The sequence below is a fragment of the Drosophila melanogaster genome, chromosome X (assembly GCF_000001215.4).
Source record: "Drosophila melanogaster chromosome X".
Classification (NCBI taxonomy): domain Eukaryota; kingdom Metazoa; phylum Arthropoda; class Insecta; order Diptera; family Drosophilidae; genus Drosophila; species Drosophila melanogaster.
The window spans coordinates 13,401,260-13,426,398 of NC_004354.4; the positions used below are offsets into that span (position 1 = coordinate 13,401,260).

The 25,139-nt window shown below is 45.5% G+C and overlaps 4 protein-coding genes across 7 annotated transcripts, besides 1 other annotated feature; 2 read left to right on the plus strand and 2 right to left on the minus strand.

Moving 5' to 3' along the window:
• The first annotated feature begins 284 nt into the window (after nucleotides 1-284).
• Nucleotides 285-576: a mobile genetic element.
• Nucleotides 577-579: 3 nt separating this feature from the next.
• Nucleotides 580-1,604, minus strand: CG12725 (uncharacterized protein). Its single transcript, NM_132657.2, has one exon. The coding sequence runs from the start codon at nucleotides 1,453-1,455 to the stop codon at nucleotides 964-966; it is 492 nt and encodes a 163-aa protein (NP_572885.1). The 5' UTR covers nucleotides 1,456-1,604; the 3' UTR covers nucleotides 580-963.
• Nucleotides 1,605-3,489: 1,885 nt separating this feature from the next.
• On the plus strand, nucleotides 3,490-8,064 carry GstT4 (Glutathione S transferase T4). The gene is made up of 4 exons (NM_132658.2): nucleotides 3,490-3,825; nucleotides 7,029-7,315; nucleotides 7,397-7,532; nucleotides 7,604-8,064. Exons 1-4 carry the CDS (start codon nucleotides 3,708-3,710, stop codon nucleotides 7,774-7,776), a joined length of 714 nt encoding a protein of 237 aa, NP_572886.2. The 5' UTR covers nucleotides 3,490-3,707; the 3' UTR covers nucleotides 7,777-8,064.
• A 45-nt stretch (nucleotides 8,065-8,109) lies between these two features.
• On the minus strand, nucleotides 8,110-11,815 carry CG1998 (uncharacterized protein). Of its 3 annotated transcripts, NM_132659.3 has the most exons (7): nucleotides 11,723-11,815; nucleotides 11,228-11,663; nucleotides 11,003-11,157; nucleotides 10,093-10,166; nucleotides 9,083-9,258; nucleotides 8,555-9,009; nucleotides 8,110-8,490 (listed from the first exon to the last, which is right to left on the minus strand). In NM_132659.3, exons 2-7 carry the CDS (start codon nucleotides 11,435-11,437, stop codon nucleotides 8,340-8,342), a joined length of 1,221 nt encoding a protein of 406 aa, NP_572887.1. In that variant the 5' UTR covers nucleotides 11,438-11,663; nucleotides 11,723-11,815; the 3' UTR covers nucleotides 8,110-8,339. The 3 variants fall into 3 exon arrangements, with proteins under 3 accessions (NP_572887.1, NP_001285210.1, NP_001162739.1); NM_001298281.1 differs by lacking the exon at nucleotides 11,723-11,815 and having other exon boundaries at nucleotides 11,228-11,609; NM_001169268.2 differs by lacking the exons at nucleotides 11,003-11,157; nucleotides 11,228-11,663; nucleotides 11,723-11,815 and having other exon boundaries at nucleotides 10,093-10,329.
• A 167-nt stretch (nucleotides 11,816-11,982) lies between these two features.
• Set2 (SET domain containing 2) lies at nucleotides 11,983-19,765 on the plus strand. 2 transcript variants are annotated; one of them, NM_001169269.2, is made up of 6 exons: nucleotides 11,983-11,989; nucleotides 12,054-13,636; nucleotides 13,784-16,260; nucleotides 16,332-19,045; nucleotides 19,110-19,272; nucleotides 19,338-19,765. In NM_001169269.2, exons 2-6 carry the CDS (start codon nucleotides 12,208-12,210, stop codon nucleotides 19,494-19,496), a joined length of 6,942 nt encoding a protein of 2,313 aa, NP_001162740.1. In that variant the 5' UTR covers nucleotides 11,983-11,989; nucleotides 12,054-12,207; the 3' UTR covers nucleotides 19,497-19,765. The 2 variants fall into 2 exon arrangements, with proteins under 2 accessions (NP_001162740.1, NP_572888.2); NM_132660.4 differs by having other exon boundaries at nucleotides 11,983-16,260.
• Nucleotides 19,766-25,139: the final 5,374 nt, after the last annotated feature.

Consider the following 25,139-nt stretch of genomic DNA (forward strand, 5'->3'; position numbering starts at 1 on the left):
GTTATTATTCGTACACTTTTATTGATAAGTATACGATATTTTCAACCTTATACAGTTTGAATATGTTTGCATTTTTCATTTAAACTAAAGAAAAACAATCAGTATCCTATATTTGGCTAAGTTACATTATGAAATTTAAAGTTCGACACCTCAACAGAATTGTAAGCGCCATCTATCGGTTGGTAGCGGACGGGGGAGGGCAACTCATTAAATAGTCAGCACAAAAGTATGCTAAAATATATCACAGAGTTGCAGGATATCGAATTATGTTTTACCAGTTGAATCACCACCCTCATGACCTCCCTAACCTGGTTTTGACCTAGAAAGTCTTAGTTTTAAAATTCATTAGAATAATCAAATAAATAATAATTACTATGTTATATCAACTATTATAATTCTCCCTATCATTTTTAGGATTAAAAATCTGTTAGTCTTAAGTAACCAAGACACATTGTAAAATAAAATAATTTAAGCAGATCAAATTAAGTTGCCGCATGGGTAACAGTGCGTTGATCAAATAATAAAAACATCATCATGAATAAAAAAAAAAAAAAAAAAAAAAAAAAAAAAAAACCAGTTGAATGTATTTAAACTATATTTATAAATATTTTTTGAGTTAAATGGCTTTCGTTCTACAGTTCAGCTTTTCAGGAATACCATGCAGTCCATAAATAATACATAAATTTTAAGAATTTTTATGGCATTGGCCATGAGACGTTAATTATTTGCTTGAGTGTAAACAAATTCGAAATTACTTTAAATTACTTTAAATGATTCGTAAATGGGTGGTATTCTCGAATTTTTTTTTTATAATGCAACTTAAATAAAGCATTTGTTCTAAGACCCGTTCTGCTTGTATTTTGAAAATCATTGGAAGGAACTTTGAAATGAAATGAGCGCAGTCATTTGAATTGAAGATTATTTAATACAGTCTACTGCTTATTGTCGTTCTTCGTAGCCTTCTTAATCAGATCCAGAGAAATTCAATGGAGCAATCGGCTCTAGCTCCGTCTGGTTGTTGACCAGTGAATCATCGGAGTTAAGGGACAACAAATCGAGTTCAGTCAAGTCCTGTGCCTCCAGTTCATCATCGTCACTTTCCAGATCTATGCGTTGCTGGTAACCGCCGATCAATGTAGACATATGTTCACCACTATCGTTTTTCCTGCCATAGCCGAACTTGCTAAACTTGCCAATCTTCTTTTCGCGCAATTGCTTGGGCGTCAGGACGACCGGCTTCCAGGTGAGATCCAGAATGGACTTATGGCCCACATCCTCCAGTATGCTCTGATTGGACAGCTCGCGACCCTTGTAGGACAGCCGACTGAAGCCCATGGGCACGGACATGGCTCGCCCGATCCGTGCCTTCAGGTTGGCCACCGTTCCGAAGCGATCCACATCGTAAACCGTCTTCTTGCCGTCGCTCGTCTGAACTAGAACTTGCATCTTACGCATCCTAATCCAGATATATATATATATATATATGTATCTGGCACGTCGAACTGCAACTTTTTTCGTTTTATACACAAGCTCTAAGTTTTGCTTCGTTCGGATAAAAGTTTGCTCTTGGAATCCCCTATCAAACTGTCGTCGTCATGCGAATGCTAGTGCGAGTTAAATTTAATGGCATCCTTGATTACCTTATTTGATTTCCTTTGTCGATTCTCCAATCGAATTTCATAAGGAGCAATTGGCAACCCTGAAGTTGATATATTCGGCTATTCCAATTTAATAAAAATTCATTTTCGCGCTTTAACCCACAACAGTTGCATATTCTTTGAATAGTCACTATTTTTGATTTCGACGTGAAAGTAAAATATTTTCAATCAATACAGGTAGAGAAAACTCATAAGAGCGGGGCTCCACTGCCCAGCGGCCACGTGGCCTCCAAGGACCAGAACGTGAATACATTGAGCAAATCGATCCTTGGCGAGGTACTAAGAAAAGCCTTTAATGTGAAGGCGTGACCCGTTCAGCGCGGTTTGCTCTCCTCCGCGATTCATATGAACCTCTGACGAATTCGATGCCATAATTTTCAGCTGCCAAGGTCGTCTTTCAAAAATAAATATAAAAAATTAAATGTTTCCAACTTTTTAAGTTAGTAAGTTAAATAATTAGCAATAGAAATTAACTATTTTTTATAGGATAATCATAGCGAAATTTCTGAAAATGCACGAAATGAACAGCTGATCAAAAGTGAAGTGTAGTGCACTCTATTGAGCCATTATCGTGGCAAGTATCTTTGTGCCAACTGTTGTGCCACCTTGTACGGACAGCGTACACTTGTGACAGCGAATGCATCTTAGAGATACAGATACATCCGAAGACAAGGCACTTTGGCTGGCACTTCGGCCCAGTTTTATCAGCTCAACAGTTGAACAAAAACAATTCGCTGACCGATATGGAAGGTATAGTTGTGTTTCTTGTTCTTGTTGGTATTTTCTGTTATTGGCCCCGTTTTTGGTAAACAAGATAACACCGCACATCGTAGATTCGTTTAGTGGGGTGCTGTGGGGCTTGGGATCGCTGGGATCCTCAAAACACTTATTAATACTAAGCATTTTCTGATTGGAAATCGTCGCCAGATAACGCACGAATATATCAAAGCTAGTCCAGTACAAAGGCGAAAGAGCCGAATACCGAGTCAAAAAGAAACCAGCAAAACAAAAACAAGAAAAGCCGCAGCAGCAACAAAATACTAAAAGCAAAACAAACAGCGATAAAATCGAACAGCTAGGCACACTTGAAATACCCTATCGAAAATTGGGAAAGCCCTAACACATGGATTTAAGCCAAGTGTTCGTTAAGCCCTGAGTAAATGCATCGAGTTTAATAGCGGCAAGGGAAGCTATATGGACTCTATATGACTTTATGGTTAAAATATAAGCTGCTTGTAACTATCGCATTTATGTAAGTTTTAGTATGAATTTTGGTATACGGCCAAGAAAATGAGTAATAAAACCTGGTACCAATTTTCACCACCATCCGATTGGTAATACCCGAGTTACGATAGGTAAGTTTTGCATATCCCGCTCTCTTTTCGCTGTGGGCCACACCCTCTTTTCAAAGGGGCATGCAGTCGCAATGTCTCGATCTCAGCGAAAGGGTAGCGCCAGTGTCAGCAGAGGCGGAGCAGAGGAGCAGCAGTGGGGGCACCATATACAATGTACATATGCACAAGAAGCCGGTCTTTTTTGTCTCTGTTTTTGTTTTTGTGTTCGCTTTGTTTTTTTCTCTTTTTTTTTTTTTTTTTTGTTAGCATCTTGTTGTGATCGCAACGCTGCTCCGCTGGCTTGTTTTTGCGGCGCATTTAATGAATGCGCCCCGTTCACCCCTCCCCTAATACTTCACACACACCACACACCGTACACCAAACGCCATACACCATACACCATACACCACACACCACCTCACCCCACCCACCAGTTTGCTGCGCAGTCGGCGTCGACGCAGCGGCATTGCGTTTAAAATGTCGCAGCGACGGCGCTGCGGAGCTCAGTCTAGCAGCAAAAGTCCAGCGATACGGTTCCAAAGCGATCTGATCTCAGTTTCGATTTGAATCCCCCGATCTGGAATTTCGAATTTTGGATTGTACTGCAGTGCATTGAAGTGCCTACACAACTTTTTTTTTCGCACCCACTCTAGTCACTTGGAGAGAGCACACTGTATATAGTTGGAATATATATATATTAGTATATATCAACGAGATGTCGCAGCCACTCAAGTTCTACTTCGATTTCCTGAACCAATCGAGCCGGGCGCTCTACATCCTCCTGGAGGCCTCCAAGATCCCCTTCGAGGCCATACCCATATCGATGCTCAAAGGTGAGTAGTACTCGCTGTTAAGAAGGGAGTGGTGGTGGGCAGGGAGTACGTGAGCGGTGGCACACACAGCCACATCTATAAGACCAGCCACATCTATAAGGGCCCAAAGGTCGAACCAACCGACCAACCGACCAACCGACCAACCGACCGACCGACGAACACATTCCTATGCATTTATGCTGCCCTTTGTTTTCGATATTTTTCGAGTCGGCGAGTGAGTTTCCAAATAAATTTTCCGCTCGTTAAAAATTCCACAATCCAAACGAAAAGTTTCCAAGGCGAAAGCGGGCAGACGTCGTTTTTGAAATAGTGTCACTCCATTCGAAAACAATTGAGGAACTGTGGAACATGGCGAGATTAGACGAACATATGTATTGTACATACATATGTACATATGAGTTCAATGCAAACGTGATTGTTCTCAAAAATAATTTCTTAGCAAATGATAGATAAGATTAAAAGGAATCCCGAAACGAACGTGAGGATTCCTTAGAAAGTGTGTGCAAAATAATTATATTTTTTTTTTTTGCAGAAGTGTTCGAGCATTATTGAGCAGTCGCACTTTGAACGTGTTTACAGATAATCTTAGCCTTTGGGGGCATCCAAAAAAAAAAAAGAAAACCGGCTAATTGCCTTCTATTCACGCTTTTATCGCAGGGCAAACAAACTACAAACTCAAATATGGGTTTCAAAAATATACAATATATGTACATACTATATATTATTCTTGATTCAATAGTATAGATTCAGTACTGTACCTTAAATTCGCAGTGCACTTTGCTCGTGTTTACTCCGCACGAGAATTTAGAAACCGATCTTTGCGCTGGTTTTATCACCTGCTCGCCAAACTGGGACACTTATCAAATTTTCGATGAGATCCAGCGTTTTGTTAGCCACTTTGTTATTTCCATTACCATTCGCTTGAGTTTTGTTTTCCTTCATCATTTGTTGGATGTGGTTTTACTATTTGCCAAGCTGCGCGTGCGCTTAGCACTTTTCGATGATTCGCATATGGTATCAATTTAGGAATGGAGCTAAGGTAAGGAGGGTCTTCACACCTCGTCTTGGTCGTTCTCCACTTGGTCAAGGTTGGCGGAAATGCCATAAAGTGCAGAATTGATGCGAGGATGCAATCAGCGGCCACATTAACGGCTGCATATATAATTGCGATATGTGGATAATGTCGTCTCGCGTTGACGTCAACGCTTTGGCATCGCGTAAGTTGATAGCCACATAAATAGGTATATACTGGGATATCAACTACTATGCTAATCCCAAGGAGAGCTCCCCCAACTCCTCGATACAATGTTCGATTCCCAGACAGGCCTGCCTTTTTTGTTTTTGTTTTTTCTTTTCTTTTTCTATATATGTACAATATATTGGTTGGTGCTGGCACTTGGACTTTGCACTCCGGTGAGCCAGTTAGTTCGCTTAGAAATCAGAGTCGTCGCTGCACGCGAGTGGAGGCAACAAGACAACCTTGTGGAGGTTAAAGACTCCGAGGCGGGGGCAAGCACTTTCAGTAGTTTCAGCACACATGCACACACATTCATAGAGTGGAGCTAGCTGCACTAGCTTCACTAGCACTGGTGCTCGGCTCACCCGGTTTTTTATGCCGGTCCGAGCATGACGCAAGGAATCTAATCTGGCGGGGAGTTTACGAGCTTCACTGCAATTCGGATCAAGTGGAAATCGAATAGAGCTCTCGATTGGGCTATTAACATCATAAACAATGATATTTTCCAACCCAATTCGGTATGCCCTTCAGATTGTTATCTACGAGTGGGCCTACCGATTTGCCAAGCAATCTGTGGTCTTCAAGCTGAGTTCCCAGAGGTCATATAAGGTTATGGGTATGCAGGTTGTATACCTTTCTAAAAGTAACCGTAACGATTTTGACTGCACTCCATGGGCTCAGATACAAGATACTAGAGTCCCTAGAGATCGGAGCAGGTTAGACGGGTTAGTTGCTCGATGGGAATATGAAACGAAGAGAATATTATACTATATACGCTGATATTGGAATTTACAAAGATTATAGTTTATGAATAACGATGGGTAATAAGCTACCAGAGATAAGAGCAGCTCTTTTAATTAGCTCCTGGCCATATAGATTAATTGACTGTCACAATGCAACTGCGATAATGACCCTCACGAGCTTCCGGCTGCCCTTTCTATTGCGATCCCTGGGTCAGCTACCAACCATCAACTCAGATCTTGATCAGCCAGTCAATCACGAATCTCTCACGAATCGCCCTTTGCCTGGATGGAGGCCAGCATATGGTGGCTTTAATTTTCCAAATGGCAGCAATTATAAAATTGAAAAATTGCCGCCGCCAATTCCCAATCTAATCAGCTGATGTCGGGAATCACAGTTTGCCACTAACTGCCGCTGCTGACTAATCAATTAGCTTTCCACAAGCCACATTTGCCCAGTTAATTTCTTTGCTATATTCACACCAGAAATCATGATGTGTATTTGTGCTCACCCATCCAGATGGCAAATACTTAAACCAGAACGGGTATTTTTAGAGCCGGAGGCCTCGCAAGTGCCGCACGATTTGTCACTCCTCCGCGGAACGAACCCCTTTTCTATATGACACCACTGACTGCCCTCACGCCCACGATGACCTTGGTGGGCAGGAAAAAACAACAGAAGCAGAAACCTAAACAGAAACTAAATGGCTCCAAACAGGCGACATTGACAATGACTTTGACTTTCGCCGGCCAGACACGCCCCTCTTTTGAGGGCATTAAGTTCCACATTTTCAATTCCAATTGCGATTCCCGATTTCAGTTCCCTTATCGTTCCTTATCAGGTTTCTCGAATTCGGGCCGTGATTCGGCGGGGCACCTGTTGCTGTGTAGCAATATCTCGTTGGGATCAGGCGATCGGAAGACCAAAACACGCAACTTAAAAGTTAAAAATAAAAACAGCTTTTTAATTAGGGAAGAAATTGGTGTTTGTTTACAGATATGCGCATTGTAGATACATGCATATATATGACAGCTTTAATAAATTAAAAAATATATATAGATATTACCTAATATAAAAGGCTGTCTCTTTCAATTTATAATGGTATATTAATGTGCTAATTATATGTGATTGGTTCACTACTAAGCTTATAAACAAGGTCATCTGGAAATTGTTGAAGTTAATAGAAACCCTCTCCTTTTCCTTTCCCTTGATTTCCCGATTCCAGGCGAGCACCTGACTGGCGAGTTCCGGGACAATGTGAACCGGTTCCGCAAGCTGCCGGCGATCACGGATCACGGCTACCAGCTGTCCGAGAATGTGGCCATCTTCCGGCATCTGGCACGCGAAAAGTTGGTGCCGGAGCACTGGTATCCGCGACGACATCTCGGCCGTAGTCGCATCGATGAGTACCTGGCCTGGCAGCAGACCAACATGGGTGTGGCCACCACGGAGTATTTCCAGCAAAAGTGGCTGGTGCCGTATCTGCAAAAGACCCGGCCAGCCGATAATGCGGTAGGTGGCGGCACCTCATCCCTCATCCCTCATGCTGTGCTCCAATGCCCAAAACTAATCGCTGTCCATGGTTATTTACAGGTGAATCTCGCCAGCAAGCAGCTGGAGCACACGCTCAACGAGTTCGAACAGCTATTCCTCAACTCCCGCAAGTTCATGATGGGCGACAACATTTCGTATGCGGATCTCAGCGCCATCTGCGAAATCGATCAGCCGAGTGAGTAGAAGAATACAAGAAATCCATTGGCGCACCTGATACTAATGCCTTGGCATATGCCTGCTTCGCAGAATCCATTGGCTACAATGCGTTCCAGAATCGCAACAAGCTGGCGCGTTGGTATGAAACGGTGCGCGAGGAGCTGGGTCCCCACTACAAGGAGGTGCTGGGCGAGTTCGAGGCCAAGCTGAAGGGCAGTGGCAGTGGTCAGCAGCAGGGCGTCGCCCAGGCGGTGAAGCAATAGCTAGGACCGTCCGCCGCCAATATTGTTTAGTTCCCTAAGGCAATCGACTATTTAACCAGATTATTTTTTTTTTTTTTGCGCTACAACTATTGCATTTTTGTGATTATACTTGCTCTTCCTATCCAATAAGTCTTAGCCTTTCCATCACACTTGTTTTAACAATACCATTTGTGTCACGTAATGCTCATCTGTTTAAACGTACGAGAAAAACTTATAATCTTATATATAAACTTAGTTGTTAATTATGTATTTTAATTATTCGTATATAAAGTACGCTTATGTTTGTTTAAATATCGACTTTTTTTCGCGAACATAGAACAGAAAGATGCCATACATTTACATTTACGCTTTATTCGACTCGATTAACATTTGTGTTGGGGGGTGGATTCGCTCTGGGAGCGGTGCTCGCGGTTGTGCGGAATACTAGGGGTGTGTCTGCACCATACGTCTATATATGAGGTGTACAAAATAGGATCTGCCTGGTCATATCACAATTGAAATTTGTATACACAGATTGAGAAATGCTTGCTGCCCATGCACAAGAGAACTTTCACTTCGCCGCTTTACTTCATCGTCGGATCGGGGAATGCATCGCGCGGCGGCTTGAAGCTCAGCATCATGATGTGTCGCGCATACGACTTGGTGGCCCGGAAAAGGGAATCGGTGCCATGGAGGCGATCCAAGACGCCCAGCACGCCGAAACAGTTGTTGAATCTGTCGGTTGGCAAGGAAAACAGCATATTAGCCTAGTTTATATCACTAGTTGCCAATCAATTACTTTAAATGGTGAAAATCATGCGCCTCGGGACTGGGAAAGAACGGCAGATGATAGCCGGAGTGGGCGTTGAGTGTTGAAAGGATGGCCAGGGCGAACCACAGCCACGCGGTGGCCACATGGCTGCCCATGAGAAAGACGCCCAGGAAGGGCGGCAACAGGTTGCTAAAGATGTGCTCAATGGGATGGCAATAGATGGCCGTCACCGAGATGGGGGCCGTCCACTCATGATGCTGCTTATGGATGTACTTGTAGATGTGCTTGTGGTGCAGCAGACGGTGCGAATAGTAGAATCCCAGCTCCTCCATCAGGATGCACACGGTCAGCTCAAAGCAGACCCAGTGGAATGTGGGCAGGTCACGAATGTCGCTCAGTCCACGGATCTCCATTAGTCGATAGCTGGCATAGGCCAATGGTATGCCCACGAATATCTGGTTGCAGACCACGCACCAGATCACCTGGAATTCGGAGGGGTCAGACAGTGGGATCAATTGAATATAAATTTCTCGATCGATCGATCGATTGCATTACCTTTAGCAGACGACGAACCTCCACGGGCTCATTGGTGCCCGGCTGGATCTTGTACTTGCGCAGACAGGCGGGCCGATTGGTCAGGTCCATGAAGGTGTACAGTGTGCCCACGGTCCAGTAGACGAGCATCGTGAATATGGTGGTACCGAAGACCCAAAGAACCATGGGCTCGTCGCCTGGAAGATTTGTTTATTTCAAATTGAATTAATAGCTGGCGATAAAAGAGTCTATAAGTGATGCCTTAAAGTATGCAAAGTTATAATTGGAATCCAAAATTTAAATAGATGCATAGTGAATTGATTCATATGAGAATGGATGTTATTAAATCTATAAATGTATAAAGAAATATCCAAGCAACAGCTGGATATAAATCATATGTAGACCGTAAAAAAAAGCAGGCAAATAAACCCATAAAGATAAGTGGCTTAAGTAAAGTTCTTAACGCAATGAATCGTGTGAATTGTAAATTGTAAACGCTGTAAGGAAAATGCAATAAAACGGGCCTATGAACCCTGTTTACTCAGCTTCTGACTTTGAGCTTAAGCAAAATCGGTTAACCGATGAGCCCGGAACATTGAGCCCATTGTGCAATGCGTGAATTAACGTATTTACTCTGGCCAAACAGAGTTATGGTTAAATAATAAGTGTGGCTAACCCGATTGGGGTGTGTGAGTACTAAACATTTGTTTGCTGAAGAATTCAAATTTGCGTGAGTAACGCGGCGATTCATTTCGCCTAATTGGCAGCACTTCTGGTTGCATTTGTATCTGTATCTCTTGCATGTGTCTCTTTGTATCTTTGTGCCCGTATCTCTGTGTCTGTGCGATGGAATTAGTAAACAAAACAGTTGTTGTTGACATTTTGCTGTGTCGCCCAGTGGCTGAGAGTTGCAATTTGCACAGTATCGCCCATGTACACAATGTACACAAAGAGAGGAGCAAAGTTTACCTGTCAACTTATCCATTCTTTTACCCTTTGTTTTGGATATGATACTTGTTAGATTCACTTACCGAACGAGTCGATGAATTTGTCCCACTGCGACTGCCAGAAATCACCGGAGGCTCCCCAAAAGCTCTGCAGATGCCTGGCATAGATATAAGAAACCTCCATGAATTTATCCTCCATGGCTCGTAATCTCAGTGTGTATATGTATATGTTCTGGTTCTTGCAGAATTGGCTTTCTCCCGATTCTTCGCTCTCTCTCTCTCTCTCTCTCTCGCTTTCTTCACGCAAATCGCGTGTCTTCGCTGCTGAGCGTCGCAAAGGCAACTGGCGATTTTGATCGCAGGGAAAAGCGCAGCTCACAAAACCGAAGCTCAACTTAGTTCCACACTCTCGCCAAAAAAAAAAAATGAGAAAGAGAGAGTGTGGGGAAGAAAGCAGAAAACCGAACTTTGGATGCCCTTCTATGTCGTTTGTGATCTAGAAATCTATGGTATGCTATGCTAACCTCGTTCATAAAGGCAATTCGAGTAGATTTTCGCCTTAGAAAGCCTATTTCATGATTGCACTTTCAATTTGTCTATTATTCTATAGCAATGAAGAGTATACGCTTAAATAACTAAACAAACACGCTGATTACTATTCCGTTCTCTTCACCTGGGAATATAGTGAAATCTAATGCAACTCTTATATAATGGTCCACTCTGAGGTCACAAGGGCTATCGACTCAGAATGCGGATTTTAAATTTTGCATTTTTGAGCAAAAAAAAAAAAAACAAATTATGATATCAATAAGCTTATAATAATGCAATCATTGCCCCAAAACTATTTTCAGCTATTATCTTTACTAATTGGGTAAGTTGGCCCAGAAGCTTCCATTTAGATTGAAAATCTGTGTGAAAATTACTAAGCCCTAAACGAGGAGAGGTGCCAGAAGGCGGGAGAAAGCGGACTCCCGCCCAGAATCCCGATAATTACCAGGTGAGCACGTTGCGGAACAGAATGAAGGCGGCCAGGGCGCAGGTGATGATGAAGATGACGCTGTGCAGCGAGGACAGCCAAACGTCGGCGGTGCGGGCGTCATCCCAGTTTTGCAGCGGTGAACCAGGCAATGGTGTCTGTTCCTTGGCATTCTGGGGGATCAGGGGATTATTAATTATTATTATTATTAGTATAGAGTAGATGTGATTCCAGCCGGCTTACATCATTCAGGTTGAGGTAGACCGGCGGCAGACCCGCCTTGTCCTTGACGATTCCACCGCCCAACGAATAGGAGGAGGAGGATGATGATGATGAGGAACTGTTCCCAGAGCTTCCCGCTTGCTGGGACACCGAAATGGGCGAGGATGCGGATAATGAGCCGGATGAGAGGCCCATGCTATTTGGCGGTTTTCCGTGCACCGGATTTGACATATTTACGTCTTAATCTCGAGTAGTTTCCCGGTTTTTCTTACTTTCCTTCCGAAACTTTCCCAGTCAAGTTGCTCTCTCGCTCTCTTCGTAGATTTTCCGTTGCTTTCCTATTGTTTTTGTTGTGGCTTTTCCGTTGTCCTTGACATTTAACGCATTTCGATTTTTCGATTGTTTGGCAGCCCATGTGCGTGGAATTCGAAACGAATTCGGCCTGCTGGCAAGCGCACTGAATAAATAATAATAATTATAAATAATTGTTAACTTTGCAACATGAAACGTTTGTACAAAACAAAAAAAAAGTGCGAGCGATTATTTTTGAATTTTCCTAATCAAGCTCTCTCGCTCTCTCTCTCTCTATCGCTATCTCGCACGCAGTGTGACCATGCCAAGCATGGCCAATAATATACCACAGACTGAGCGAGGACATCTACCCTGTACGTAGCCTAGGTACTCATCCCGAAAACAAAATCTCGCTTGGCAACACTGCGCGCAGTGCATAAACAACAAGAAAGAAGAAGACCGCCGACGGAGAGAAAAATCGAAGTTGCATTGGTATTGGTGTCTCGCCGTGTGCATGTGACAGCAAGTGCAGTTAGTTTCTAACTAATCGTTTCAGGGATTTGGGATGGCACGCAAAGAGTAGATATCACTGCAAATCGGACACAAATCTGCATCCCCCGTCGTTGGACTGCGCGATTTAGCATCCGGAGGCTGCGGCTAGCCCGCTGCGCTACACCCGCCGCACCACCCCGCCCTCACTTCGCCCACAAATGGAGGAGTCGGGTCCGCCAAGCAATCCGTCTCCGGTTGCGTCACGTGGCCGCGGACGTGGTCGCCCGCCGAAAGTGGCGCTTTCCGCGTTGGGAAATACGCCCCCGCACATTAATCCATCGTTAAAACACGCCGATGCAGAGGCATCGCCCACGGCGCCGGAGGATCAGGATTCCGGACAGAGCGAGTGCCGGCGCAGTTCGCGCAAGAAAATCATCAAGTTCGATGTCCGGGATTTGCTAAACAAGAACCGCAAGGCGCACAAAATCCAGATCGAGGCACGGATCGACTCGAATCCCAGTACCGGCCACTCCCAGTCAGGCACAACTGCAGCATCCACATCCATGTCAACAGCAACAGCATCAGCCGCATCTGCATCCTCAGCCGCGACCGTGAGCCGTTTGTTTTCCATGTTCGAGATGAGCCACCAATCATTGCCGCCACCACCACCGCCGCCAACCGCCCTCGAGATCTTCGCCAAGCCAAGACCCACACAGAGTCTGATTGTGGCCCAGGTTACCAGTGAACCATCGGCTGTTGGTGGCGCACATCCTGTGCAGACGATGGCCGGCCTGCCGCCGGTGACACCTCGCAAGCGGGGTCGTCCCCGTAAGAGTCAACTAGCGGATGCGGCCATTATTCCAACTGTCATTGTGCCCAGCTGCTCCGATTCCGATACGAACTCCACCAGCACGACCACTTCCAACATGAGCAGTGACAGCGGCGAGCTTCCTGGCTTTCCCATACAGAAACCCAAGTCCAAGTTGCGGGTCTCACTCAAACGCTTGAAACTGGGCGGCCGGCTGGAGTCCTCCGATTCGGGGAACTCGCCATCGTCCTCTTCGCCGGAGGTTGAGCCACCAGCACTCCAGGATGAGAACGCCATGGACGAACGGCCAAAGCAGGAGCAGAACCTGAGCCGAATGGTCGATGCCGAGGAAAACTCCGATTCCGACTCACAGATCATATTCATTGAGATCGAAACGGAGAGCCCCAAGGGAGAGGAGGAGCAGGAAGAGGGACGGCCAGTCGAGGTGGAACCACAAGATTTGATCGACATCGACATGGAGCTGGCCAAGCAGGAACCAACTCCCGACCCGGAAGAAGATCTAGATGAGATTATGGTGGAGGTGCTCAGTGGGCCACCCAGTCTCTGGTCAGCGGACGATGAAGCCGAGGAAGAGGAGGATGCGACAGTTCAGAGAGCCACTCCACCGGGAAAGGAGCCTGCAGCGGATTCCTGCTCTTCAGCTCCACGGCGCAGCAGGCGGTCAGCGCCGTTGAGTGGCAGCAGTCGCCAGGGGAAGACTCTCGAGGAGACCTTCGCCGAGATAGCCGCTGAGAGCAGCAAGCAGATCCTGGAGGCGGAGGAATCACAGGATCAGGAGGAGCAGCACATACTGATAGATCTCATCGAAGACACGCTAAGTGAGTCAGAGGTTACGTCGTCCGTGTCGCCCACTATCGAGCACATGGTGGTGGAAGAAGTCGTAGTCGAAGAGAACCAGTTGGTGGATGAAGCGGATGAAATCCTTGATTCCAAGCAAGAATTTGTCATTAAAAAAGTATTTTCAGAGTCAGACAATATTGCTGCAAGCTTGAACAAAGACATTTTCGAGCCAAAAGTGGAAACTAAAGCTACGTGTGGCGAAGTGGTCCCACGGCCAGAAATGGTCACCGAAGATGTTTATATTACAGAAGGAATTGCTGCAACTCTTGAAAAATCAGCCGTAGTAACAAAACCAACTACAGAAATGATTGCAGAAACAAAACTATCCGATGAAGTCGTAATAGAGCCGCCACTAAAAGATGAATCCGATCCAAAGCAAACGGAGGTAGAACTGCCCGAATCGAAGCCAGCAGTAAACATTCCAAAGTCCGAGCGAATTTTATCCGCCGAAGTGGAAACGACGTCGTCTCCACTTGTGCCGCCAGAATGTTGCACCCTGGAAAGTGTAAGTGGACCGGTACTATTAGAAACATCATTGTCAACGGAAGAAAAGTCGAACGAAAATGTAGAAACCACTCCATTGAAGACTGAGGCAGCGAAAGAGGATAGTCCACCGGCCGCTCCGGAAGAAGAGGCATCGAATAGTTCGGAAGAACCTAATTTTTTGCTAGAAGATTACGAAAGCAACCAGGAACAAGTAGCTGAAGACGAAATGATGAAGTGCAACAATCAAAAGGGGCAAAAGCAAACACCGTTGCCAGAGATGAAGGAGCCCGAGAAACCCGTCGCCGAAACTGTGTCCAAAAAGGAGAAGGCAATGGAAAATCCGGCCAGGTCTTCGCCAGCAATTGTGGATAAAAAAGTACGCGCAGGTGAAATGGAAAAGAAGGTCGTAAAATCCACGAAAGGGACTGTTCCAGAAAAGAAAATGGATTCGAAGAAATCTTGTGCAGCCGTAACTCCTGCTAAGCAAAAAGAGAGTGGAAAATCTGCAAAGGAAGCTATTTTGAAGAAGGAAACTGAAAAGGAGAAGTCTTCAGCAAAATTAGATTCGTCATCACCTAATACACTGGATAAAAAGGGAAAAGATACTGCCCAATGGTCACCTCAGCTCCAAACTTTGCCAAAGAGCAGTACTAAGCCACCACAAGAATCTGCACCGTCAGTGATCTCGAAAACCACATCGAATCAACCCGCACCCAAAGAGGAACAACATGCAGCAAAGAAAGGTCTTTCCGACAATTCGCCACCATCGGTTCTCAAGGCCAAAGAGAAAGCTGTGTCCGGTTTCGTTGAGTGCGATGCCATGTTTAAGGCAATGGATTTGGCAAACGCCCAGTTGCGTCTCGATGAGAAGAACAAGAAAAAGCTGAAGAAGGTGCCGACCAAGGTAGAGGCACCGCCAAAGGTAGAACCACCCACCGCCGTGCCTGTTCCTGGGCAAAAAAAGTCGCTGTCTGGTAAGACCAGCTTGCGCAGGAACACCGTCTACGAAGACTCACCCAATTTGGAACGGAACAGTTCTCCCAGCTCCGATTCCGCTCAAGCAAACACTTCGGCTGGCAAGTTGAAGCCATCGAAGGTCAAAAAGAAGATTAATCCGCGACGCAGCACGATATGTGAGGCAGCCAAGGATCTCAGATCGAGCTCGAGTAGCAGCACACCCACTAGGGAGGTGGCCGCCAGCTCGCCAGTTTCCACCTCATCGGATTCCTCATCGAAGCGAAACGGATCCAAGAGAACCACGTCTGATCTGGACGGTGGCTCCAAGTTGGATCAACGACGGTACACCATCTGCGAGGATCGTCAACCCGAGACCGCCATACCAGTACCGCTGACCAAGCGCCGCTTCTCGATGCATCCCAAGGCATCTGCGAATCCGCTGCACGATACCCTTCTTCAAACGGCGGGCAAGAAGCGGGGCCGAAAGGAAGGCAAAGAGTCACTGAGCCGCCAGAATTCGCTAGACTCCAGTTCGAGTGCCTCCCAAGGAGCACCGAAAAAGAAGGCCCTAAAGTCTGCAGAAATTCTAAGTGCGGCGCTCTTGGAAACTGAGTCGTCCGAGTCCACTTCATCGGGAAGCAAAATGAGCCGCTGGGATGTGCAAACCTCGCCGGAACTGGAGGCTGCCAATCCGTTCGGCGACATTGCCAAGTTTATCGAGGACGGCGTGAATCTTCTCAAGCGCGACAAGGTGGATGAAGATCAACGGAAGGAGGGGCAGGATGAAGTGAAGCGAGAAGCCGATCCCGAGGAGGATGAATTCGCGCAACGGGTGGCTAATATGGAGACCCCGGCCACAACGCCTACCCCATCGCCCACGCAATCGAATCCGGAGGACTCAGCATCCACCACGACTGTTCTCAAGGAGCTTGAGACCGGCGGAGGCGTGCGCCGCTCCCATCGGATCAAGCAGAAGCCGCAGGGACCACGCGCTAGCCAGGGCAGAGGTGTGGCCAGCGTTGCGCTAGCACCAATCAGCATGGACGAGCAGCTGGCCGAGCTGGCCAACATCGAGGCCATCAACGAGCAGTTTCTGCGCAGCGAGGGCCTGAACACTTTCCAGTTGCTAAAGGAAAACTTCTATCGTTGTGCCAGGCAGGTGAGTGATCGATTGGGTTCCACACGATCCGCACTAGAACTTCATCCATTCCATAATTTCTGTGCTTTCAGGTGAGCCAAGAGAATGCCGAAATGCAATGCGATTGCTTTCTCACTGGCGACGAGGAGGCGCAGGGTCATCTAAGCTGCGGCGCCGGCTGCATCAATCGAATGCTGATGATCGAGTGCGGACCACTGTGCTCAAATGGCGCGCGGTGCACCAACAAGCGCTTCCAGCAGCACCAGTGCTGGCCATGTCGCGTTTTTCGCACGGAGAAGAAGGGATGCGGCATCACGGCGGAACTGCTAATACCGCCGGGTGAATTCATCATGGAGTATGTGGGCGAGGTGATCGATAGCGAGGAGTTCGAGCGCCGACAGCATCTGTACTCGAAGGATCGCAATCGTCACTACTATTTCATGGCGCTGCGAGGAGAAGCCGTCATCGACGCCACCTCCAAGGGTAATATCTCGCGGTACATCAACCACAGTTGCGATCCGAATGCCGAGACGCAGAAATGGACGGTCAACGGAGAGCTACGCATTGGTTTCTTCAGCGTGAAGCCTATTCAACCCGGCGAGGAGATTACCTTCGATTACCAGTACCTGAGGTATGGCCGAGATGCGCAGCGTTGCTACTGCGAGGCAGCCAACTGCAGGGGTTGGATTGGAGGTGAACCGGACTCGGATGAGGGCGAGCAACTGGATGAGGAAAGCGACAGCGATGCTGAGATGGACGAGGAGGAGCTGGAAGCCGAGCCGGAGGAGGGCCAGCCGCGCAAGTCAGCCAAGGCAAAGGCGAAGTCGAAGCTCAAGGCGAAGCTACCACTGGCCACCGGTCGCAAGCGCAAGGAGCAGACCAAGCCCAAGGATCGCGAATACAAAGCCGGCCGCTGGCTGAAGCCCTCTGCTACCGGGTCATCATCATCGGCCGAAAAGCCTCCAAAGAAACCAAAGGTCAACAAATTCCAGGCAATGCTCGAGGATCCCGATGTGGTGGAGGAGCTCTCGCTGCTTAGGCGCGGCGGGCTTAAGAACCAACAGGACACGCTGCGCTTCTCGCGTTGCTTGGTTCGTGCCAAGTTGCTCAAGACTCGGCTGGCACTTTTGCGTGTGCTTACCCATGGAGAGCTACCATGTCGCCGGCTTTTCCTGGACTATCACGGCTTGAGATTGCTACATGCCTGGATAAGCGAGAATGGCAATGATGACCAGCTGAGAGAAGCCCTTCTGGACACCCTCGAATCCCTGCCCATCCCGAATCGCACCATGCTAAGTGATAGTCGCGTATACCAGAGTGTCCAACTGTGGAGCAACAGTCTGGAGCAGCAGTTAGCTGTGGTGCCGCAGGAGAAGCAGGCGGCTCTTCACAAACGGATGGTAGCCTTGCTCCAAAAATGGCAAGCTCTGCCGGAGATCTTCCGCATCCCTAAGCGCGAACGAATCGAGCAGATGAAGGAGCACGAACGTGAGGCGGATCGCCAACAAAAGCATGTCCATGCCAGCACCGCTCTGGAGGATCAGCGCGAGCGGGAGAGCAGCAACGATCGCTTCAGGCAGGACCGTTTCCGACGGGACACAACGAGCAGTCGAATAGGCAAACCCATCCGCATGAGCGGAAACAATACCATATGCACGATAACCACTCAGCAGAAGGGCAGCAACGGAGCCCCAGACGGAATGACCAGAAACGATAATCGGCGCAGGTCCGACATTGGACCGCCGTCCGAGCAAAGGCGTACGCTGTCCAAGGAGCTCCGGCGCAGTCTGTTTGAGAGGAAGGTGGCTCTGGATGAGGCTGAGAGGCGCGTGTGCACCGAGGACCGGCTCGAGCACGAGCTGCGCTGCGAGTTCTTTGGCGCTGATATCAACACGGATCCCAAGCAGTTGCCCTTCTATCAAAAAACGGATACTAACGAGTGGTTCAACAGCGACGACGTGCCCGTACCGGCACCGCCGCGCACAGAACTGTTGACGAAGGCGCTGCTATCACCCGATATCGATGTTGGCCAGGGTGCAACTGACGTCGAGTATAAACTGCCGCCTGGAGTGGATCCCCTGCCGCCCGCTTGGAACTGGCAGGTGACGAGCGACGGTGACATCTACTACTACAATCTGCGAGAGCGCATATCGCAATGGGAGCCACCCAGTCCGGAACAGCGCCTTCAGACGCTGCTGGAGGAGAATACCACGCAGCAGCCGCTGCATGAGCTTCAAATCGATCCCGCGGTCCTGGAAAACGAGCTCATTCAGGTCGACACGGACTACGTGGGCTCGCTCAGTGCCAAGTCCCTGGCACAGTATATTGAGGCCAAGGTGCGGGAGCGACGTGATCTGCGTCGCAGTAAACTGGTCTCCATCCGACTGATTAGTCCACGACGGGATGAGGATCGTTTGTACAATCAGTTGGAGTCCCGGAAGTACAAGGAGAACAAGGAGAAGATCCGGCGACGCAAGGAGCTCTACCGACGACGCAAAATCGAGGTCCTACCGGATGCGGTTGACGAAATTCCTGTTCCTGGCAAGGCACTACCTATTCAGCCCTACTTGTTCTCTTCCGACGAGGAAGAAACTAAAGTCGCAGCGATCGAACAGCCCGCCGCTGAGGAGGAGCAGGATTCACTGAACATGGCACCGAGCACCAGTCATGCCGCCATGGCGGCTCTGGGCAAGGCAGTGGCCCAGCCGACTGGATTGGGGACGGTTGGCAAACGTAAGCTACCAATGCCACCGAGTGTTACGGTGAAGAAGCATCGCCAGGAACAGAGGAGCAAGAAGGTCAAGAGGTGAGTTTGCGTTTGGTTGATTGCTATACTGTTGGGCTTATTCTAATTACCTGTGTGCTATCAGTTCCCAGAGTCCCCTGACCGCAACCAGTGCACGCGAGGCCCACGAGAAGTTCCGCTTTGAGATAAGCGGGCATGTGGCCAATTTCCTGCGTCCGTATCGCAAGGAGAGCTGCACGCTGGGTCGGATCACCAGCGATGAGGACTACAAGTTCCTGGTTAATAGGGTGAGTTGTGAACATTCGTTTCTTGCTGCGCATTTCCTTTATCTCGACTCTCTTTCCCCGAACAGCTAAGCTATCATATTACCACCAAGGAGATGCGGTATTGCGAGGTCAGCGGGAATCCCCTGTCCTGCACGGAGTCTGTGAAGCACAAGTCCTACGACTTCATCAATCAGTACATGCGGCAAAAGGGGCCCGTCTACAAGAAGCCGGCGGAAAACGATTAGAAAATCAAGAAATTGTGTTCTTCTGCGGCACCAGAAATCGAACCTGAACCAAATCCCACACGGAACTAGAACTTTAACTTTAGATACGAATTTAGTTAAGCACATTCGACCCCTAGGATGCGATCTACCCCTCGTAGTGGGTAGCGTTTTAAGTGGGGGCAGCCAAATTGTACAGTTAATGAAATGGCGTAAGATGTAAGTGGAAAAATTCACAATACTTTTTGTTTCTTAAAATTGTCTAAAATTTCTAATAAATTCGCATTTTCATTATTATTTTCATCGACATTTATTAGCTGACAAACAATAAATAAAACAACATAAAATGTTGTGAAATTCTCATTTTATTGTGATTTTGGTAGCAAGAAATATAAAATAATTAACATGGAAAGAAAAGAGATGGTATGCTAGTTATGTATGTCATTCCAATAAGAAAACTGCTTGCACGTAAAACTGCTTACTTCACAAAGCGTACAGTAGCTGAGAGCTGTACTAAAATGTTATCCTTAGTGCTTTCCAAGTTGTGTACTAAAATACATCATATTGTGCAGTTAACTGCTTGCCTGTTACTAACATGCAGTAAAGGCGCAAGTCCAAACTGCTTGGCCACTTGGCGCGCATTTTGATTATTCATTCAAACATTTATTGTATTCATTTTGTAAAAATATTCCTATTTTGGAAATTAAATAACAAAACTTTTAAATTATTAAAATGTTATCGAATAAAAGCAACTTTTATGTACTACTTGCTCAACTAAATTTCGTATCGTTTCGCAAAATTCTTTATTTATTCATAATCTATTGAGTTGGATTTAATGTGAAAAACACAATTGCATACGCATTGTTGTTCGGTTTTTTTTTCTGGCATTTGAGGAGCGCTTTTCGGTTATTAAAAATTCGCCATCAGATCGACTGGGTAGCCACACCAGACCAACAAAAAATCACTCCATCTCTGTGGGCGGTCGTATCTGCCGGCGGCAATCTCTGTTGGCCAGTGGAAGCGATGGGAGGAATGTGGCAAAAGCCACGGGTAAGTGGGGCATGCAAATCTCGGGGTTTTCGTTAGGGGGGGGGGGGGAGGGTGCAGTGTGCATTTGTGGCGGACGTCGATGTGGCAAATTAACCGCACAAAGCGGTGGCAATATGGTGAGCGGGCGAACACGTGACTTGGAGCATTAAGCAATTTGCCAGACGGATTGTTGGTTCTGTTCATTGAGCGCCTAAGCAATTGAATTAGCCTTTACCCTTTGGACAACAGGGATCCCGATCTCTGGCGCTTCTCTACGATTGGAGGCGATTGGAGTGTACTGGCAGAAATTGTCACTAGTTTCAAATTGAATCTATATCTGTTGAGTTATTTTTTATCACGAGTTGAGTAACTTTGTCTGTCAACAAAAATGTATATTACAATTGTTTAAATTGATTAAAAAAAACAATACTTTACAGTATATTCCTTAAAATGTTTAAATTGCTCAAATAGAAAGTACTCAGAATGATTTGAGTGCAATGGGCAGCAGGAACAACAAGTCAAATGTAATTGCCAGCAGCCTGACCTCTTGACCCATCTACACCGCCCTCGCCCCCGCTGGCTCCCCTGCCCCCTTGCCCTCTTGCCCCTTGGCCAATTTGGCCCCCTGGACATGCAATAAACACATACGAGTGCCAACGAGTTTACAGTTTCGATTATGGCCAGCAGACTTTGGGCCAACAGCTTCAGGGACAACTTACCGCCTCTTGAGCTGATTTGAGTGGCTTGAGGAGAGGAAGAGGAAAGTAGGTGGACTTTTGAGATGCTCAAATATATTTATAAGACTTTTATAACTTTTTTGCCAAATGCAAGTCGCTTTAATTTTAAAGCAAAATAAATCATAAATGTTTTTGCAACAACAAGTGAAATAAATCCATTGACACTAAGTACAGCAGAATGCTTGCCCGATTGAAATTCGCATTAATTAAATTACCTCACAAGCAATTGCCCCCGGATATCTGAATGTTAACTATTTGAAAATTAATGCGAAAGTGTTCGGTTGGAGAAGTCGACTTGGCGGGGGTCGGGGTCGGGGTTCGGGGTTAATGGCGGGTGTGCGATGCATCGTGACCTGTCACTCGTTGACATATTGACTCATCAATTGCAGGCTAACAGCTTTGACAATACTCCAAACGGCAATGACAATTGCCAACCCCAAGACGAGTCCACGAACCCACCAACTGTCGGCAGGGGAACCAAAAACTCCGCTCCCAGGACACTCGGAAAAATCAGTAAAGTTTTTGACTACAAATTACACGATTATTGGCTGAAAAAACGAAAATAATTATCCAAATATAGAATGTCATACCTCGTTGAGCTTGAAATTAAATTCCTAATCGATTGGCATTCAAATTTGGAAGTATTAATTTTTGACCATTTTCGCAAATTTTTTAATGATGTTACCCCTTATTGAAAATGCAAAAATGTACACAAAAACTAATTTCTTGCAATCCGCTTAAAAGTGATAGGACTAGTTAGCATTGGTAATTAGCTGCTCAAAACAGTTTTTATTTTATCAATTGGACCATTTTTAGCAAAGTTATGATAAAAATTCCATTTGTAAACATCAAACTTTTGGTAAAAAGTCGTTTTTTCGAATTTCCGTATTAAAATAATCAATTTTTTAGCGAAAACTTTATTAATAATTGTCTGAAAATGGAATGCCATATCTCGTTGAGTTCGTATTTAAATTTCCAATCGAACTGTATTCAAAAATGGAAACTCTATTTTTTTCCCATTTTTTGCAAATTTTGATGATGTTACCCCTTACAAAAAAATGAAAAAATTGAGTCAAAATTTTTTTTTCCTAAATCCGCCAAAAAGTGATACTTATCGTTTGCATGCGTAACGAGCTGTACAAAAAAGTCAACCTCTTAACTATATGATCATTTTTGGCCAATAAATGGCAAAAACCTCCATTTTACATAGCGATTTTTACCAAAAGTCGTTTTCGGAATTTTTAACCAAAAACGATCAGTTTTTCACATAGAACATCGGAAATAATAGTCCAAATGTGGAGTAGCATACATCGTTGAGCTATTAACAAAATTTCCAATCGAATGGTATGCCAAAGAATAAATTTTATTTTTTGCCAATTTTTTATGAATTTTGATGATTTGTTGGCAGAAAATTATTTTGTAGCCAATTTTTAGACCATTTTTAGCCAATTTATGATGAAAACTGTCTAAATGGGTATTTATGAAGGTATTTTCATGAAAGCTGTATTTTAAATGAAAGCTGCTATTTTTAAATGAAAGCTGCTGGCCGATTTTTTCGAGTGTACGCCAATGGGTGACTGAGCATCTGGAGTCGGGGCGACCATTATTCCAATGGCCACTGTAGTGGAAGAAGCGAAATTTTAATGTTAATGAGCATCATTTTTCTCTGTTTACTTGCGCTTGTGTTAAGTGTCGCAAATAAATTCATTAAAGTGACATTTTTCAATTTTAATGAACAGTACTCGCCAAAAAAAAAAATGAAGCGCGGGAAATGGACATCCAAGAAATGAATACAAATAACGCCGGGCATTATGTTGTCAAATTGAGATATGAATTACGGCCTATTTATGAAAATCATCAGCGCAGGATTATATCGTAATCGCCGCTTGGCATCGGTGCAGAAAGTTTTGGCACTCATTCATTCGTGCAATTTGCAAATTTCACCTTATCGGCCAATAAATAGCCGACTGTTTGACACTTTCAGTCGAGATGCTATCGACGCTTTTAGCCATTACAAAGTGAATTTATCCGTTTCGACTCTGTGAGCGATTGTAATTGTTAAGCGTATCGCTGTGCTGTGCCATCGATGAACTTTTAATTGCTCGCCTCTTGCGCACAATTAATTTTTGCCCACTCCCGGTCATTTCTACTCCCCATCAATTCATTGGGCATTTCGACAAAAATTTTATGGATAAAGTGTTGGCAAAGAAGCGCAAACAGGTATATTTATATATTATAAATATATACTTATATATTTTTGCAAAATGATCTTAAATACTTTGCTAATGGCGACTTTAAAATGGTTTCAATTTGCAGGACACTGAATGTTGTTACCTTCAGCATTCGTCTGCCATGTTACTTTTTAAGTTTTCATCGGTTTATTTTTATTTTTTTTTTCGAAAAGTGAAAGGTAAATGAGTGCAGCTGAAGGAAGAGCACACATTTCATGAGCTACATGCGTGTGTGCATATGACAAACATTAACATATCACTTTACAGCACAGATAAGGTGGCACACACACACACACACACACACACACACACATGCATACTTCTCTGACAGATCCTGCTCCTTGTGCTTCTTCAGCTCCTTTGGTGGCTTCAGCTGCTTTCGCTTGGTGGTCTTCAGTGCCTCCGCCAGCTGATGGGCTTACCCAATTATGAAACATTAAAAATACGCGCATATAAATCGCTTCATTTTTATGCACAATTACGCGGGGGAGACAGTAACCTTGGCTTCCCATTTTCATTTTCATTTTCAGTTCCATGCCCATTCTCCATCTGCCATTCGCCATCCCCACATTTTCCGCCCTCCAGCGCCCAGCTTCGCGTAGCATTCTCCATCCTCAAGACGACTCCTGATTCTGATGCTCCCCAATCCGCTGCTCCTGGCAGCTGCTTCAGATTCAGCTCCTCCTTTGGCTGCTGATTATGGCTGAATGACACTATCGAAAATGACAGAAGTACAAGGGACAAGCTTTTCGTTATTAATGAGTTTCATTTTGAATGGCACCTATACTACATAATACAAATATTATTTAAGGTGATTCAATAGTTTTCCAAACCAAATATTACTTGAGGCACAAACAATACAAGGCATTTAAGTTATTAGTTATTCATAATAAGAGATATAAAAATATTTCAAAATATATATACAATAAGTAATATTGTAAACAATGAATAACAATAAATGCCAGTGTTTGTTTGGTAGTCAACCTTGAAGCTCCCAGTGCCTCATTCTTCCTTGCTTTGTGCTGTTCGCGCTACTCAATTAAGTTAATTCCCGTTTGCATAAGCTAGTGGGGGTGGGGGCTGTTGTTTTTCCCACCACCCATCGCCCTCACCACCGCCCCCCCCCCACTGATGCGCATTTTCCGGGCTCGCAGTCATGTATTTTTTATTTATTTCGATTTAAAGCGATTTTCGGCACGTCTGCAGCCTCAACCACTCAACCGTGTGCACTTCTGGGTGGCCTCGAAAAGTGTCAGGCCTAGACGACAGCCAACACCAAGGGCTAAAATAAAACTTAACTACAAAAGCGTTAAAAATTTAGCTGGCAAAAAAAAAAAAAATTCGAAAAAAAATAAAAAAAAAATAGAAGAGAATGTAAAGAACTCAAGTTGAGTACGGTCGTTGCTGTGGTAACCAAACTTTCACCGGAAGTGGGCCAATAAAAAGTATACACCGAGATACACAGATCTACAGCCACCGAATGCCCCCAGTCGCCAGTTCACTTTGCCTAATGCGATTATGCGGGTCTGGAATGTAGGTCCTTTGTCCTTGCTTAGAGAGGAGACGAGAAATATGGTCCTGAAATTATTATAATCAAAATAAGCTGACTGCTGATCTCTGAAATCTTTGCGTCCTTGTGTCTAAAAATAAATGGTTAGCCAGTGGTTTTA